Source organism: Vigna radiata, unplaced genomic scaffold (genome assembly GCF_000741045.1).
Source record: "Vigna radiata var. radiata cultivar VC1973A unplaced genomic scaffold, Vradiata_ver6 scaffold_421, whole genome shotgun sequence".
Taxonomy (NCBI): Eukaryota; Viridiplantae; Streptophyta; class Magnoliopsida; order Fabales; family Fabaceae; genus Vigna; species Vigna radiata.
Window position 1 is genome coordinate 40,738 of NW_014542170.1, and position 19,517 is coordinate 60,254.

Here is a 19,517-nt window from a genome sequence, read left to right on the forward strand (position 1 = left end):
CTGGTCTAAGATATTGATTTCTTTTTTCTTTTTTTTTTTTCTGTAATGAAGGCTTTGGTAAGGAAGGCAGATCAAGAGGTGGTAGACCTGCTTCCAAGGTCAGTAGAGATAGTTATTGGAGATGTTGGTGATCCCACCACTGTCAAAGCTGCCGTAGAAGGTTGCAACAAAATAATATATTGTGCCACTGCACGCTCTGCTATCACTGGGGATCTCTTCCGGGTTGATCATCGAGGAGTTTATAATCTAACCAAAGCATTTCAGGTTTGTCTCCACACTTTGATACCCCTTCTCTACACAGACATTAAAGAAAGAAAAGGAAAAACAGCGCCACTTTGTATTGTTGCCTTCGTGAAAGGAAAATTAGAAAGTTAGAATCTAGACAAATCACACTTTCATTTGGATATATAGAAATGCCTTATAACGTACTAACACAGATCCAATGTTGCCTGGTAAAAAATAAACTCGACTTAATTTCAGGATCACAATAACAAATTGGCACAATCACGGGCTGGGAAAAGCAGCAAAAGTAAGCTCTTGATTGCCAAATTCAAATCTGAATCTTCATTGCATGGATGGGAAGTTCGTCAAGGAACTTACTTCCAAGATGTACTAGCCACAAAATATGATGGAGGTATGGATGCCAAATTTGAGTTCACCGAGAATGGAGATGCTGTTTTTTCAGGTATATTTGGTGGATATTAATAGGTTTATAATATTTGTTGCATATGATTGAGAACTCTGCATATGATTAGCTTTGTTAAATTGAATGATCCGAAGGTGAAACAACAGATTTTTGAAAGTCTGATATTATGCTATTTTTTAGGATTTTGATTACAAGCTATAGCTGTAACAGATTATGCTTTTGAAGTTTCAGCTGGTCTTCTGCATATTTCTGTTTTCCTCTGTATAAATTCAGATGCATATCATTCAGCGAAATAGCCTGTGTCAATTCACAGAACATGCATGCATTGTTCTTGTTTTAGCATCTTATAATTTTTTAATAGTTAACAAAGTGGCATTAGAGCTCTGTTTTGACAGATCTAAGTGTTGAAAGGATTAGTAACAATACAGGACACAGGATGGCATCACCGCCAGGATAACATGTTAAGAAGAGAGTAACCTAAAAAGAATATAAATTCTTTGTATTGGGCTAATGAAGATGTATTCTTATTTAGAATAAAAAAGTGATGTAATAATAAGGAACAAAATTAATATCTAATAATGGGAAATATTTAGTAAGATATTTCTCTATCAAATCATATGTCCCTATTTAATGTAATCAAATCATGTCTCTAACATAATCAAATTATATCTCTAACTCTCACTCTGTCAAGTTAGAGCATATGTATCATGAGACAAACTTGTTACAAATTTCATTAATACAAGACTTGTGAGACACCTAGTAATCATGTGAGCCAACTGACAATGTAAATAATGACGAAGGTAGCAGATATTTCCTTGACATGACTGCTCTTTGTCAATGTGACCATCAATTATTTGTATGCTTTGTTGTTTCAATTCATATCTTTAACACTTTCCTTCAAGTTGGAACACATATATCATGATGATAAACAATACTTGATTGCAAACCATCGGTAGTAAACAGTACTCACTAGAAAAGCATTGGTGGTAAACAATACTTGCTGGAGAAACAATGGCATAAACAATACTTGCTCGAAGACCATTGGTGGTAAAACAGTAATGCTGGCCAGAAAAGAATTGTGGTAAAGATATCAACGATGAACACGGTTGTAAATAGCATATTATTAGTATAAAATATATTCTCAATGTCACACTTGAAGAGCTTAGAATTAGCTAGAAACTGTTTTATTTCTCTTAAGCCACCGATACAATTTACTACTGTATTTATAGAGTATACTAGTGCAAAATACAAAAGGTCAGGAAACCCCTAAAACCTAATAGTTGGATTGCCCTAGATAAGTAATAATAATAAAGAACATTACATTTCAACACTTTCCCTGAAGCTGGAACATATCGGTCATATGCACCAAGCTTGAAACATATAAATTGAATTCTAGGCCCCTTTAGAGATTTGGTCAGAATGTCTGCTAGTTGTTCATTAGAGTTGACAAACTCAGTAACAAGATCCTTGGGCAACAATTTCTCTCTAATAAAATGACAATCAATTTCTATATGTTTTGTTCTCTCATGAAACTGGATTGGAGACAATGTGAAGGACTTTTTGGTTGTCACAGTACAACTTCATCTGTTCATTTTCACAAAAATTTCAACTCTTGAAGAAGTTGTCTAATCCACAGAAGTTCACATGTAGTTAGAGCCATAGATCGATATTATGCTTTTGTACTAGATTGAGCAATAACACTTTGTTTCTTACTTTTCCAAGATATAAGGTTCCCTCCAAGTAATACACAATATCCTATGGTAGATCTTCTGTCAATTGGACAACTAGCCCAATCTGCATCACAATATCCTTCAACTCGAGTACTCACCTTGTTCTCATACAATAATACCTGTCCTGGGTTCCCTTTTACATATCTGAGAATGCGAATCAGTGCATTCCAATGATCAACATGTGGATTTTGCATAAATTGGCTCACAATTCCCATTGGATAAGAAAGATTAGGTCTTTTTATGGTAAGATAGATGAGTTTTCCAACCGACCTTCTATATCTCTTTGGGCCTGAGAAAAGTTTACCTTGGTCTCTCATTAACTTTTGATTTGAGTCCACAAGACTATCAATGTGATTGCAATTTATCAGGCCCATTTCCTACAAAATATCAAGAACATATTTTCTTTGTGAAATGACGACACCTTCTTTTGATTGTGCCACTTCAATATCAAGAAAATATTTTAGATGACCCAGATCTTTGGTCTGAAAGTGGTTGAACAAATGATTCTTTAATTGAGCAATTCTAATTACGTCATTTCCTATAATAAAAATATCATCAACATAAACCATAAGATAAACACATTTTTCAAGAGAAGAGTGACCATAAAACATTGAATGATCCGCCTCACATCGTTTCAATCCAAAATTCTAAACAACCCGACTAAATTTACCAAACCAAGCTCAAGGTAATTGCTTCAAGCTATAGAGTGAACGATGTAATTTACAAACTAACCCAGACTCCCCTAGGAGGTTGCTCCATGTATATCTCCTCGTTTATATCACCATGAAGAAAAGCAAAATTACTTCGCGACTCAGACTTTTTAGGGTAGGAAGATCTAACATGTTTTCCTAACTGACAAGACTCACAATCTAAGACTTGAATATGTTTGAGACTCAAAATCATCATCTTCAACTTGGACGAACTTGGGTGACCCAACCAATCACATAACAACTCATTAGAGTTGAAATGGTGATAATGTACCCATATGTGGATATGGGAATATTACTTTATAATCATTTATTTTATTGGAGGATCTTTTATATGTCCCACAACTAAACAATAGTCTTTTTTTTTTTTATACAAAAGCCTACAAAAGATTTGAACTCTTTAGTAACTTTTGTTTGTTATTGTGTATTTGAGGTCCTTGTCACTAGGAATAGATTTTTAATTGCTAAGAAGCAAAGTGAGTTGTATATGACAAAAACAAAACAAAGGTAATAAGCAAACAAGCAACATAAAAAAGACGAACAGATTACCAAATATGGCTTCATCCTGTATATTTGTCAAAACATCATCGGGCATCTTCTCCTGTATCAAGTAAAAAGAGTAATTTCTCATTTGACTTTATTCACTTTGATATTTGGGAACCTATTTTAGAATCTATATCTAGAGCAAAATGTTTTGTTACTTTTATTGATGATTGTACTTGTGTCACATGGATATATGATAAAAAGTAAGTGAGGTTTTCAAATTATTGTTAATTTTTGGTGTCTTGTCCATATTCAATTTGGAAAAAATATCAAAAGAATCGTGTCTGATAATAGTACTGAATGTGTGAATTAAGAATTGTCCAAATTTTGTTCTCGTGATGGTACTCTTCATCAACTAAGATATGTTAACACTCCAAAACAAAACGGAGTTGCAGAAAGGAAATATCATCATCTTCTAAAGGTGGTTAGAGCCTTTTTTTTTCTTTTTTTTTTTTTTCTGATTTCATTTCCTAAAGCCTATTGTGGAGAAATTGCTGCTTACCTCATCACTAGGTTACCCACTTATATCTTAAATAACATAAATCTTATTGAGTTTTTTTGTCATTTATTGCCTCTACTCTAGTGTCAAATCCACCTTATCAAGTATTTGGATATTTTGCGATTGTTCACTAATCGCAATAAATTAGATCCTAGAGCTCTTAAATGTTATTTGTTGGTTATCATACTAATAAAAAAGGGTACAAATATTATTATACTAAGAGTTGTCATGCCTATATCACTGTGGATGTCACATTTCATAAAACATAATCATGTCAGCATTATCCTTCAAGTGGGAGAAAACACTTGAAGCAGAGGAATTTTCCCTTTGTTGTTACCATATTTATCTTTGCAGGATGCTTAAGATCCAAGTGATGATGCCACCACAATAGGATTGAACCAAATCTACAATGAGGAAACAGACAAATATGATTGTATTTGTGCTATTCTTTAGGATTTTGTTAACACTCTAGATGTGACATGTTTAGGCATTTTTTCCATAAATTATGCTTAAGTAGTGGTTAGTTTCTGCATATTTCCTTGTTTTGTGTATAAATTTAGATGCTTCATATCATTCAATAAAATAGCCTTTATCAGTTCACAAAAATATACATGCTCAGTTGTTTTTGTTTTAGCTCCATATATTTTTTTAGTAGCCAACAACTCTTACCCACTCACATATTTTCATATTGAGCTCAGGGTATGTATTCAATAGAGGTGGCTACGTGGAACTATCAAAAAAACTTTCCCTACCATTAGGTTATACTCTTGACAGGTATGGAAAATTAGATAGATGACTTTTGTGGATAAGATAACCATAAAAAAATTTCTGTATAATTTTACTTTGCTAAAATTTGGAAGTTCTAAGTGCATTAATGTGTAATGAGTTTATCTATAATGATAGGTATGAGGGTCTGGTTCTCTCTGTTGGTGGCAATGGAAGATCTTATGTATTGATTGTGGAAGCTGGTCCTTCAGCAGATCCAAGTCAGAGTAGATTGTATTTTGCAAGAATTAGTACAAAAGTGGGATTTTGTAGGGTAAGAATCATTTTCCTTTTAAAAAATTATGATTCTCCTTTCTCACTATCCTGCCTTGAAATTCCATCATTTTTAGAAGCTTTCATATCTCCTGTCTGTATTACTATGGCAGGTTAGAGTACCATTTTCGTCGTTCCGTCCAGTGAAACCCGATGATCCAGTGTTAGATCCTTTTCTTGTACATACTTTGACAATACGCTTTGAGCCTAGAAGACAGGTTCAGTTCCTTACGGCTTTTCATTCACTTTCTTGAACTTAGCTTCTATTTTAGGACCTCGTATCTGTCTTTTTAATATATTTTCCATTTTATCAATATAATTCCCCAGCATTTTATCCTCTTTTCTTTTCCTAATAGCATAAAAATAGGTCTAAAGAAGAAACAATCTAAAAATTGCAGAAATTCTATGTTCATGCATGAAATCTAGGGAAATAACTGTTACAACATTTCTATGCAATCAAAGGTCCTGGTACTTTCCAAATTCCTATAATGAGATATTATTTATTTTTGTTGTCCAAACTATTAATGTTATATCTAAGTCAGTTTTTTATTAGTATTTAATTTTGTACCAGCGGTGCCATTTGATCAATGTTCTATTCTTTTTATTTTCATTTGTTTGTAGTTGTTGACAGTTACAAAACAGTGTAGCCTCCTAGTAATTACAAACAACTGAAAATAAAGAGAATAGAGCAGTAATGAAATGACATTGCTAGTAAAAAATAAAATAATAAAAAATTGAGTTAGATATAACATTAATACAAACAAAAGTCTGAACTACAGAGTAATTATACATTCCAAAATTATTCAGGGAAGAACTGTGTGGAGGGGCTTATTAATAATGGAACCCAAATTTTTAAGATGTTAAAGATAAATCTTACCAAAGATCAATAATTATAAGAAATGGAAAACTATTGAAATTTCTCCCATTTAAAGCTTTTCAAATCATCTATGCTATAAGATCCAAGATATTAGGAGTTAGATATCAAATTCATGAAGTTAAATACATTCAGAAACAAAAAAAATGTAAATTAAAGCTAAGAGGGAGTCTATGACTCTGTCTTTCCAATTCTTTTCTAAATGATTGTGACCATACTCGAAAGAATGAATATGAAACAAAGAAGATTTTTATTCAAATTGATTCATTTGTGTGAAAATAATGAAAAACTAGCTATAGGGTTAATTCCCTATGTGTAGAACATACACATAAGGTAATATATTTATAATAAAGAATAATACAGAAAAATATGGCAAATACACGTAAATATGGTAAATATAAGATATTGTGACTAACAATATCTAAGAATATCTAACAATTTGAAATAGTACACCAACATCTATATATAGAGAACTCTAACACTAAAGTAATAATTACAAAAACATCTCTAGTACCTCTAGTACCCCTAGTAGAACATTTAATATCCTACTAACAACACTCCCTCTGAAGCTAGTGAATGGATATCTATCATTTTCAGCTTGCATGTGAGATCACGAATAGCTCAGCAGGAAGACCTTTTGTGAACAAACCTACTAAATGATGCCCAGATGGAACATATGAAGTACTAATAAGACCACTATCCAGTTTTTCTTTAATAAAGTGTCGATCTATCTGTGTGTTTTTCCCTATCATGCTGAATTGGATTGTGAGCAATGCCAATAGCTGACTTATTATCACAATGAAGGAACATAGGTTTTTCGTATGCCACTTTAGAACAATTTAGATCATTTAGAACAATTTTTAACCATAACAATTCACACACTATGTTGGAAGTCCCACATCGACTAGGAATAAGGTCAATTTATACTATATATGTGGGTGTAAACCACACCTTACAAGTCAATTTTATGGGGTTGAGTTAGGCTTAAAGTCTACTTCTTAACATGGTATCTAAGCCATAGGTTAGAGCCCTTCCTTGTGAGATTTGTATTTGTTGGGCATGTCATTCCACCTCATTGGACCACTTATTAATCTCTAGTCCCACGCACGAGATGTATATATTTCAGTGTAAGGGAGTGTGTTGAAAGTCTCATATCGACTGAGATAAGACCAATTTAGAATATACATGTGAGTGCAAACCTCACCTTACAAGTCAATTTTGTTGGGTTGAGTTAGGCTTAAAGTTCACTTCTTAACACACCCATGTGCCATAACATTTTGTTTCTTACTTCTCGAAGTTACCAAATTTACACCCAAGAACATGCAATATCTTGAGGATGCTGCATAATTTGCATCAGTATACACTTTCATTTTTAATTTTTCATTCCTCTTGAATAACAATCCCCTTCCTGGGCTTTTCTTCAAATATTGAAGGATTCTGTTTACAACTTGTAAATGTCTCTCCCTTGGGTCATGCATGAACTAACTAATTATACTCACAACATATGCCATGACAGGTCTGGTGTGAGCTAAGTAAGTGAGCTTCCCAACAAGTCTTTAATATTGGGCTTTATTCACAATATGCCCTCATCTCTCCCAGTTCTATGGTTTTGTTCTATGGTCTTATAATCAATCTTGCCTGTTTTTTTGAGAAGATTAGGAACCATCTTTCTTTGGGAGTCAAAGATGCCTTTCATTGAGTAAGCAACTCTTATTTCAAGGAAGTACTTTAATTTTCCAAAGGAACAAGTTCTCAGGTGCCTTTAGAATGCAAAGCAACCATCTTCTCTACCATTACTTGCAACTCTTATTTTCAACCATTCACATATTTGGAGACCAAGTCGCATTACTTCTTTTGGTTTTAATTATTTTGTAACCTTCGTTGATGAATTCTCTCTATGTACTTGGGTTTATTTAATGAAAGAGAAATCTGAACTTTTATCCATATTTATGTTCTTTTTTAATGAAATTAAGAACCAATTTGGGAAGACAATTAAAATCCTCCGAAATGATAATGCTAAGGAATATTTTTCTGCAGCGTTTTCTTCATTCTTATCTTCTCAAGGAATTTTACACTCGTCAATATGTCCTCACACTCCACAACAAAATGGCATTACGGAGAGAAAGAATAGATATCTTATTGAAACTGCACACTCCCTGATGTTGAATACTAATGTTCCTATTCATCATTAGAAAGATGCAGTCCTCATTGTTTGTTCTCTGATCAATAGGATGCCTTCTTTCTCTCTTGAGAATAAAGTTCCTTACTATCATTTTTCTGAACGACCCTCTATACCATGTCTCTTGAGAATCAGATCTTCCTCTACTAGATTCCCAGACCAGGGGTCCTTCATTCTCCTCATCTTCTCTTGACTCAAATCATACTTGACCTATTCCCATTTGAAAAGGTATTCGCTCTACTCGTAATCCATATCCTGTTAATAACTTTTTGAGTTATCATTGTTTGTCTCCTCCATATTTCTCCTTATCTATCATTAAGGTTCCTAATAATGTTCATGAGGCACTTGGTCATCCTGGATGGCGAAAAACCATGATTGATGAAATGTAGGCACTTGAACACAATGATACTTGGGACCTTGTCCCTCTTCCTCCTGGTAAGTTACTGCTCTTCAGTCCCTTGGTATGTCTGCAATTTGCTTACAGTACACAAACCAAGCCACTATTAAGATTTTCTCAATTTGCCTTTAGTACACATATTGGGTGCAAATCAAGCCACAATCAAGCTTTTCTTTGATAAAATGTCTGTCCACTTTGATGTGTTTAGTTCTATCGTGTTGTACAGGGTTGTGAGCTATGCCAATTGCAGATTTATTGTCACAATATAATTTCATAGGTTCATCCTATTTTATCTTTAAGTTTTCCAATATAATCTTCAACCATAACAGTTCATACATTCTTCGAGCCATTGCTTAAAATTATGCTTCAGCACTAGATTTAACTACCACACTTTGCTTTTAACTCTTCCAAATTAGTAGGTTTCCGCCAAGGAAGGTGCAATATCCAATAGTTTACCTCTTATCCATAATTGAATCTGCATAATCAACATCAGTATATGTCTCAAGATTGATGTTTATGTTTCTTTTAAACAAAATCCCTCTTCCTGTTATCTCTTTTAAATATTAGACAATTCTAAGAGCAGCTTGTAAATGTGTTTCTTTTGGTTGATGCATAAATTGGCTGATTAGATTCACAACAAAAGCTATATCTGATCTAGTGTGAGATGGATAAATAAATCTCCCCTACAATATGCCATTGATGGGGAACTAGAGAATGTTAAGTCTCCCTACAATTTTCCATTGATGGGGAACTAGAGAATGCTACAGAAAGAGACATCAATTTGCTTCCATTGAGCTTGATCAATGCTAGGAATATATTTGGCTTGTATGGTCGAGTGGTTGTCTTGACCTTGACCCTGAAACCACAACTCGCAACAAGAGTCCAAGAACAGTAGTTGCTTGCTCTGTTCAATTTTTCACGTAGAATCAGCGGAACAGTAGTAAAAGTCATTGCAGATGTAGTATTTGAAAGGGAGTTGTTGAAAGCCATGGGGAATAAACCAAAACAAAAGGAAAAATGACAATCTGTTATGGTGAGTGAAACGAGGCTTGGTGGTTACTGAGGGCAGTTTTAGTAGCATGGTCAGTGGAGGAAATGAGTGCAGTGGTCACTGGGTACTGTTCACCCGATAGGAAGAGAAAGGGATTAAAAAAACTAAAACTACTAATACCATGTAAGGAATAGTTATTTGAATGTTATGTCAGAGTGAGTTATTTGATCAAGAATACCTTATGAATTCAAAAAGGATTGAAACTAGGAAGACACGTTCATGAGCATTGTTTGTGAAAAGTCAGAATTGATTTTGAATTTCACGTAGAAAAAAAATAAAAAACAATCTTTCATTAAGAATAACCAATTACATCGGAAAAAAATTTCGGTGAGAGTAACAAAGTAATTAAAATCCAAAGTTGAACTGACAACACTAGGACCCAAATACTTAAATGTACCAAGTCAAAAGGGAAAGATGCATTTTATTAACTCGAGCACCATAGTTTGACAAGTGTGTTTTCTTAACTAACAAGCCTTGTGAAGATGAATGGTAAGAAAAACCTGGAACCATAAGACAAATTATGGTAATACAACAAATTCTTGCTAATAGTCAAGGATCAATGACCCTAATTTCCTGGAATCTGTATCAGCTAATTATTAAAAAATCTGTATGAGCTAATAACTAATTACATTATAACAATAATAAAGCAGAGAAGACCCCTGTAAGTGCAAAAGAGGGTGGTAAAAAGAAAGAGAAGGATGAAACAGTGCCTATAGTTCGTAACCTGCTGTGATTACGCTAACAGCTAATAAAGGAATTCTGTTATGAATTCTCTGAAAAAGATGATTACAAGAGCTTTTGAGGTTACCTGTTTATAGGAAGCTGAGACTATTCATATTACAATAACAAATGGGCCTTACTAAAAGCCCAATCAATAAGCTAAGAAGTCTCTATAACAATAGATGAAAAAAAAAATTTAAAGGAGAAGCAAAACTGCTTGGTAATTCTACTATACTCCATCGGGAGCGTATTTTAAGTTCAAAGAGGAGGTAATTGGGCAAATAATGCGTTTTCTTAAATCTGGATTGCACGTGCAACCTGCTGGGTCCTAGGATTCAAAACCAGGCTGCAAGCTTGCATGAACTCGAGTATACAACTCATGATTCTCCATACAAGAAATAAATAAGCCAATTCCTGTGCAGTATTATGATAGAACTGCTTATTAAGAACTGAAAATACAAGACTATTTCTTGAAAATCTTTATTGCTTTACTCCAATGCACCTACCAAAGTAGTAGGTATAGAAGTGGTATAGAATGTTACAAGTAATTCCCTATTCTGACTCTGGATTATTTATAATAGTCCGTTACAGCTGGCACACCCTCTTATTTATTACGTCTCTTATAGACTATACCAACCTATCATATTAATTCTAATTATTTTCGAAGGGAGAAGTTTCTAGAAAATTTAAATCAATTTGTAGTTCCAATAAAAATAATTCATGTGGCATGTATCTTAAACACATTTTTTCTCACTTTCTAATATAGACTCATTTCATTGGCAGCTTGGTAATAGCTTCTTTCTTACTGACCTTCCAAAATTAAGCACATAAATATACAAGGATGTCTTATAAGCTCCTTTAAGCCATAAAATTTCCCTTCATTTACACTAGATTTATAATTTTGGGGATTCCACTAATAGACATATTGGATAAGAATCTGACTCCCACAGTGGAACTCTTGCTTCTTGTCCAAGAGAGGCTTCTCGCATCAATCTATTCCTAACATCTGATCAGTGATTGTGGAAAAAGAATAGTATCATGTACATTTTCTAATGGCTATTATCTTCCTTTCCTGTTAAATACCTTATCTTTTCTACGCTTTTTTCTTACATGAACTTGTATTTTATTTTTCAATAGTGTATAATTGCAGTGTCCTGATCCTTAATTCATTTTTGTTTCAGAAGCCTGTTGAAGTAAATGCAACAACGAAACAGGATTTAAGAAGCTTTAAGCTTATATTGGAATATATTAAAGCCCTGCCTGTAAGTTCTTCAATGCAATTTCTTTTTATCATGGCATAAACTACAATGTTATCATATACTTGTCTAATGTTCATTGTTTATATTTTGTAAAGCAATAATTCAAATGAAGATATAGGAGTAATTCCCCTTTGTTAAAAATACATGTAGGGTACTATATTTATAATAAAGAAAATATGAGTTATGTCAAAAAATACAAATAATGATAGACAAAGATTGTTAGGGTATAAGGTGGGAGGATATTCGATATAAGTTAATTAAAGTAAATAAATATAGTATAGGTTAATTAGAGTAAATAAATATATATTCCAAGGAAATATTCAATATAAGATATTCAGTATAAGTTAATTAGAGTAAATAAATATAGTATAAGTTAATTAGAGTAAATAAATATACATTCTTGGGAAATATTCAATATAAGATATTTATAATTAAAGATATATGCCAGGATAATATATGGGGAGATATTTATATATAGGGATATTTATATTAAATGCAAATATATCCTAGGGAAATATTTAGTGAGAGATGGACGGAAAATAATTAGTATAAATAAAGTTAGAGTCTAGGGTTAAGGGTATGCTTTTGATTTGTGAGTTTTGTAAAGGAGGTTATGCTCGAGGATAATTGACGGAGGTTATGCTCTCAATTATTGGATGACTGAAGGAGGTTATGCTCCCAATTATTGGATGACTGAAGGAGGTTATGCTCCCAGTTATTGTTTACTTGTGTTTACCCAGATATTACCATCAATAAAAGATATCAATTCGTTCTATTCCATTCTTTTATTATTCTTTTGTTTGTTTTGAGTGTGTGAGAGGTTGATTTCGTTACGTCTCCTACTCGGTCACATAACAATTAGTCCGACCTGCCGGATCGAAGGAAGGAGTGTAAGGCCAGCCGGAGCAACAATGGAAAAGGAAAGAAACGTGAGGGATCTGCCCTATGAGGAATATGAAAAACGGAGGAAAGAAGGAAGGTGCTTTAGATGCGGCGAGCGGTTCAGTCCTGCTCACCACTGAGAGTCACGATATTGGCAGAAGACGAGGAGGGAGAGCCACCACCCGAGCCTCCAAACCTGAATTGATGAAGAGCCATGAGATCAAGCTCCCCGATTCCAACCTTGAGGACAAGGTTGTTTTGCATCGGGGTGTAATGTTAGGGTATAAGGTGGGAGGATATTCGGTATAAGTTAATTAAAGTACATAAATATAGTATAGGTTAATTAGAATAAATAAATATATATTCCAAGGAAATATTTAATATAAGATATTCAGTATAAGTTAATTAGAGTAAATAAATACAGTATAAGTTAATTAGAGTAAATAAACATACATTCTTGGGAAATATTCAATATAAGATATTTATAATTAAAGATATATGCTAAGATAATATATGGGGAGATATTTATATATAGGGATATTTATATTAAATGCAAATATATCCTAGGCAAATATTTAGTGAGAGATGTACGGAAAATAATTAGTATAAATAAAGTTAGAGTCTAGGGTTAAGGGTATGCTTTTGATTTGTGAGTTTTGTAAAGGAGGTTATGTTCTAGGATAATTGACGAAGGTTAATTGTTACGTGACCGAGTAGAAGACGTAACGAAATCAACTTCTCACACACTCAAAACAAACAAAAGAATAATAAAAGAATGAAATAGAACGAATTGATATCTTTTATTGATGGTAATATGTGGGTAAACACAAGTAAACAATAACTAGGAGCATAACCTCCTTCAGTAATCCAATAATTGGGAGCATAACCTCCGTCAATTATCCTCGAGCATAACCTCCTTTACAAAACTCACAAATCAAAAGTATACCCTTAACCCTAGACTCTAACTTTATTTCTACTAATTATTTTCCGTCCATCTCTCACTAAATATTTCCCTAGGATATATTTGCATTTAATATAAATATCCCTATATATAAATATCTCCCCATATATTATCCTGGCATATATCTTTAATTATAAATATCTTATATTGAATATTTCCCAAGAATGTATATTTATTTACTCTAATTAACTTATATTATATTTATTTACTCTAATTAACTTATACTATATTTATTTACTCTAATTAACTTATACTGAATATCTTATATTGAATATTTCCTTGGAATATATATTTATTTACTCTGATTAACCTATACTATATTTATTTACTTTAATTAACTTATACCGAATATCCTCCCACCTTATACCCTAACAAAGATAATAACAAAAAACAAAAGATAAAAGATAAGATATCTAACATGATAAGAAGTAGTTTTTCCCTTTCCATTTGAACTTAAGATAATAAATTACAAGTATCCTATCAAAATTTTGTCTCTATTCATTGGAAGGGGATATACCCAAATTTTTTCTTCTAATGCTTTTCAAAGTAAAATACTTGGTTATTAAGAGAAAAAAACTTAATAAAGAAAAGAAAAATGTGTATTGAATATCCAAGATTTTACAAGTGATGAGATTCTATTTATAACAACTAGATATATAGATGTTAGAGATCCCATATCGACTAGAAATACGAGCAAATTTTGATGTATAATAGATTGCAATTCTTACCTTACAAGCTGATTTTGTGAAGTTAAGTTAGACATAAATTCACTTGTAGAGATGGAATCAAAGCCATTCAGAGTCTATCTTAGTTAGTTAAGTTCTTCAGGGCTATTATGCCACCAAACTCCTGTTAGATAGCCCATAAATATAGGGGATGTGCTGGAGATCTCACATCAACTAAGAATAAGGCCGAATTATAATATATAATTAAGATGTAATCTTCACCTCACAAGCTAGTTTTGTAAGATTGAATTAAACATTGTTGTGATTTTTAGGTGTTTTTGGAAGATATGAGAAATATAAAAGATATCTTGTATGGAAGAACTTGTTATTTTATTTTATTCATATTCTTTATATAGAACAAAATGTAATTGAATATCAAATATTTACAATATCTCAATCTTGATTTCATAAATCTAAATAATAAGTATATTTTTATCTTAATATGAAAGATATTTCTAAAATTGAAAGATTTCCAAAAAACTAATTTAAAAAAAAAAATATATTAAGTAAATATTCTCAGCACACATAAACTCACTCAGTAAGATAGACTGTGGAAGCCCATCTAACTAATGAAAACAATTATAACAACAAACAAACAACTTCAGAGTAACAATTGTAATTGTTGAAACAAAAACCAAAATAGGACAATTATATCAAACTAACAACTAAAGGATTTATACTTCCACACCCTCACTAAAGGAGAAACCATATAGGAAGCTTAATTATACTAGGTTTGGTTCTTAGAAATTGAAACCGATTAGGGGACAAAGGCTAGATTGATCAACACCTGGAATATAATGAACAACAATTTGCTTGTCTAGGACCTTTCACAAACACAAAGAAGGTCAATTTTCATGAGTTTATTTTGTGCATCATAAATGGATTGAAAGAGTGTCACAATGAATAGCCAATTCTTTAAGGAGAGTCTAAATTCACATATTTCCGTACCCCTTACAAAATCGGCTTGTATAGTGAGACTTTCACTCACTTATATACTATAAAATTGTCGTATTTTTAGTTAATATGAGATTTCCAACAGACAAAAAAGCTTCTGATAACGAGTGGCATAATAGGCCAAACAAATAACAAATCTCGTTAGGATAGATTTTAACCCATGACTTTGATCCCATGTTAAGAAGTGGATTTTAAGACTAATTCAACCTTACAAAATCGACTTGTAAGATGGGGTTCGCAACCACTTATGTACTATGAAATCACCTTATCTGTAGTCAATGTGAAACTTTGAACAATGCCAAAAGTAGATTTCCCGTCATTTGTATCTATTGCCCACTTCGCATCACAAAACACACGCATGGGCAGAGAAATAGTAGGAACAACCAGAGACAGATGTAAACCACGGTAAAGAGAACCCTTAAGATACCTTAGAATCCTCTTGACAGCAATCCAGTTATATTCAAGTGAAGCAGCCATAAATTAACGTAATCTGTTAACAAAGAAGCTAATTTCAGTTGTAGTAATTGTAATATACTGAATAGCACCACCAACTATAGAATTTTAGCAAGATGGATTAGAGCGAACATCAACGCCCAGTTTAATTTATTTTTTCATTGTCTCTTAATAAGACTCATTTATGTATATTCACAAGGGTTGAATAAACCAAATCTTTCATTTATTTTCATATGTTTACGTTTACTTTTCTCCTCAAAATCTAATAAGTTGTAACTGTCAAATATAAAACAGAAAATGACGGTACCAAACTAACATCTTACAGGTAAAGGAGTTATTCACTAACATCTGCAACCCTATCAGATGTTTAAGAATTAACAACTTGGGCCAATTTTTGTTAAGTCAGACTCTTTTCCTTCCTCCAAAATATCACTTATTATATTATATTAGGCTTCCTTTTCCCATGGGATTTTAGGTATATTAACATTGTAGAGCTAGTGGTATATTATTATCAATGCTGTAGTTACTTACTCTAAGAAAGTGTTGTCTTCAGCGATCAAGCACTCCAACTTCAAAATGCGACAACCAAACAACTTCTAGGTTGTCGAAGACATGTCTGAAGAAGGAGGAGGCAGGCACCCTAACTTTACCACCCTAACCATCAATGGACTATGAAAGAGGCAAGCGAACGGGAACCAATTGAGTATTTAAACCGCTTGACTGACCCCTTCATACATACTTGATTCATTATAGTCATGAACGACACCGATAATCAAATAACTGCGAGTATAGTTACTGGACTCTGTGAACAGTGTGTTAGGCATACAATCTTGCGTTACTTTTTTGTAGATCATGCTCTGCTTATTGCCAACAATGTGAAAGAGGAAAACATAAAAGACTAATTTTTCTTTTAAATCTGAAACAATTTTTTTTTTATGCATCGCTGTAAAAGACTACTTAACAAGGAATCTAGATGATTTATGTTTTCTATGATGTTACTGGCACTTGGCACTCTAATGTAAAATCTCCGTATGAATGTACTGCAGACTGGGCAAGAAACTGATTTTGTCTTAGTTTCATGTTCTGGACTAGGAATTGAGCCTTCCAGACGCGACCAGGTTCTTAAAGCCAAGAGGGTTGGTTTGATTTATTTGTTTTATTTTGTTTCTTTTACTTAGCTTAAAGTTGCTACTTCTCTTCCTTTCTATTTTTAGGTGATGTCTAATCATGTTAATGTTGAATTCTCTAGGCTGGTGAAGACTCCCTAAGAAGATCTGGCCTTGGATACACAATAGTTCGTCCTGGTCCATTGCAGGTAAAGTTTCCATTGTTACTCGTAGATATGTACTTGATTTAGTTATAGAAATAAGCATTCTTGTGACACAAGTGAGTATTTACCAAAGTTTCTGTTAGGAACCCATAATTGAAAAGAGAAAGAAGAGTAATAATTTGTATGGTATAGACTGTATAGACTGAAAAGAACACAAAAAATAGGAGCACTCTCTCTTCCAAGGATTTCCCCTTCACAAAGAACTAAAGCTCAATCTATAAAATTGCCAAAAGTCCCCTCCAGGACCCTCCAACTATATAAAGGAAACCTTACTCACCCTAACAACCTAACTAACACTATTTCTTAAACTGTTTCCTTCTATCATACATATACCATATCCTATTATTACACGCCGCTACAGAACAACCTTGTCCTCAAGGTTAGAACAATGAAGCTTGTTCCCATGGCTCATCTTCATCAACGTGTTATCATAGGAAGGGAACCCACTAGCTACTGCCCTCCAATACAGGTTTGGAGGCTTGGGTGGTGGTCGATATGAGAGAATTATTGATTCCTTTTGTTCCATTAATGATAAGAATTGCTTCTTTTCCAAGAATCCCATAGACCATATGATTGTTCTTTACTGCTTTCTGACCTGGTGACCTCTTACATGGGCCTGGATTTTAATAATTCTTTGAGGAATGATCAAGAATTCTTTTCTCTTCTTCCAACCTCGAAACCTTTTCTATATTTGTATAGTAGCAGCACTAGCTAAACCCTCTCCTTGTCCAGATTTGTTCATCCTAGAAGCTAAAATGGAAAGAGCTTATTGATCTTACCATCCCAATTCATCGTCATCATCATGCTGAGCTAATTGTTTTCTCTGAAATGACTGCATTTTGTATACTTGATGTATTTGATCAACAACTTGTGTAGCATTCTAGACTGCATTGAGAGAATCCTTAAGGCAAATAACATCTGGTATATCCCCATAAAGCACAAGTGTGGCAATTTGCTCTGAAACTGTTTGCATTGCTTCCCTTCCCAAAGTTTCTTTCCTACCATCTTTACCTTCCTCCATTCTGAGTAATTCAAGATGGCTAGTTGATAAAGACTCTGCAAGAAAACTGGAAATTCCTTTGTGGCCATTGCTAGAAGCAAGATCTGCAGGTGTTCTAACATCAGGAATTTCAGGATATGGATATGTAACTGCTATAGTGGATGCACCCATGGACACCAAGACCTCAACTGGGTCGCTCCCTAACACCACTATTTTAACCCCATACCTCAACAATTTCTCTCCCTCCTCATATGGTTTACTACTTTGTGGATATCTTTCTTCTTTCCTCTCTTCATCCTTAGCCAAGAACTCTCCTTCTTCAGAGAATTTCTTGCCTTTCTTGATGGTTTGCAGACTATCTTTCTTAGCATCCATACCTTTTTTTCCCTCTTTCTTTCCTTTCATGGCAGATTTCTCACTTCCTTCTAAGCCCTTTCTATGATTCTTGGATTTCTGCAACATTTCTTTCATCAAATCTTTAAGTTCTTGGAAATTTCCTCTGGATTCCTCCCTTAGTTCCTCTACCACTCTCTCCAATGCGCTAACTCTCCCTTCCATGGTTCTCCTCCTTGATCCGGCAGGTCGGACCAATTTGTTAGAAACCCAAAATTGAAATGAGAAAGAAGAGTAATAATTTGTGGTATAGACTGAAAAGAACATAAAAAATAGGAGAGCACTCTCTCCTCCAAGGGTTTCTCCTTCACAAAGAGCTAAAGCTCAATTTACAAAATTGCCAAAAGTCCCCTGCATACCAAGACCCTCCAACTATATAAAGGAAATCTCATTCACCCTAACAACCTAACTAACATTATTTCTTAAGGTGTTTCCTTCTATCATACATACATTATATCCTATCAATTTCACATTGATTTATATGAAGAAGGGAAAAGTAGGAAGCTATTATAAAAAGTAAGAGTTGATTTAAATGTTGTCACCATAATTCATAAGTCTCGCGAGTGTATGGAGAACTTGCATAGTTGTGTGTCACGAGAGGATTTGCATTTTTTCCCTGAAAAGTTGTATTAGAAATGCTGCTATTTTGTCTAAAAAATTTGTATGAAACAGTTTGCGGTTCTTATTAGAAAAATTGCATATTGAGTAATAATAAGTTTTGTTGAGTAGTTAGGGAGTTAGGCCTTTTATTTGTAGACGAGCTTCCACTAGAAGAGATTATTTTCCTATTGGGTGATTTCCAATAAATTTTTCCAATATTGTCCTCCACGGTGAAGATGTTGGGAGAGTTCTCATTGTTGGGATAAACTTAAATTTTAGATATTTATTATTTTATTAGGTTTGGGTATAGTAATATTTGGTTTGATTTGATAGAGATAAAAGAAGAATGGATAGTTATGATTTTGTGTTTATTAGGTAGAATATTATTTTATGATAGAATAAGGAGATTTTATTTTTAGGTAAGTTGATATTTTATTGTCAGTTTTTATTATTTGTAATTGGCCCAAGGCCCAATTTGTATCTATTTAAAGGTTGTCAAAGTTTAATGAAAATCACTCACAATGAATTGAAGATGTTGAAATATATTGTATTGTTTTAACTAGCTTGTTTGGTTTT

At 33.3% G+C, this 19,517-nt stretch overlaps 1 protein-coding gene across 2 annotated transcripts in view; it reads left to right on the forward strand.

The window, feature by feature from the left end:
- Positions 1-19,517, forward strand: part of LOC106779107 — a 29,743-nt gene that overhangs the window by 1,002 nt on the left and 9,224 nt on the right. Inside the window, exons 2-9 of one of the 2 annotated variants that reach the window (XM_014667153.2) lie at positions 52-264; positions 481-685; positions 4,824-4,899; positions 5,029-5,164; positions 5,277-5,381; positions 11,566-11,646; positions 16,665-16,754; positions 16,868-16,933. In XM_014667153.2, coding sequence (XP_014522639.1) covers positions 52-264; positions 481-685; positions 4,824-4,899; positions 5,029-5,164; positions 5,277-5,381; positions 11,566-11,646; positions 16,665-16,754; positions 16,868-16,933 — 972 coding nt within the window. Of the gene's footprint in view, positions 1-51; positions 265-480; positions 686-4,823; positions 4,900-5,028; positions 5,165-5,276; positions 5,382-11,565; positions 11,647-16,171; positions 16,433-16,664; positions 16,755-16,867; positions 16,934-19,517 lie in introns of those variants that run through there. The other variant, XM_022776435.1, reaches the window with a different exon arrangement.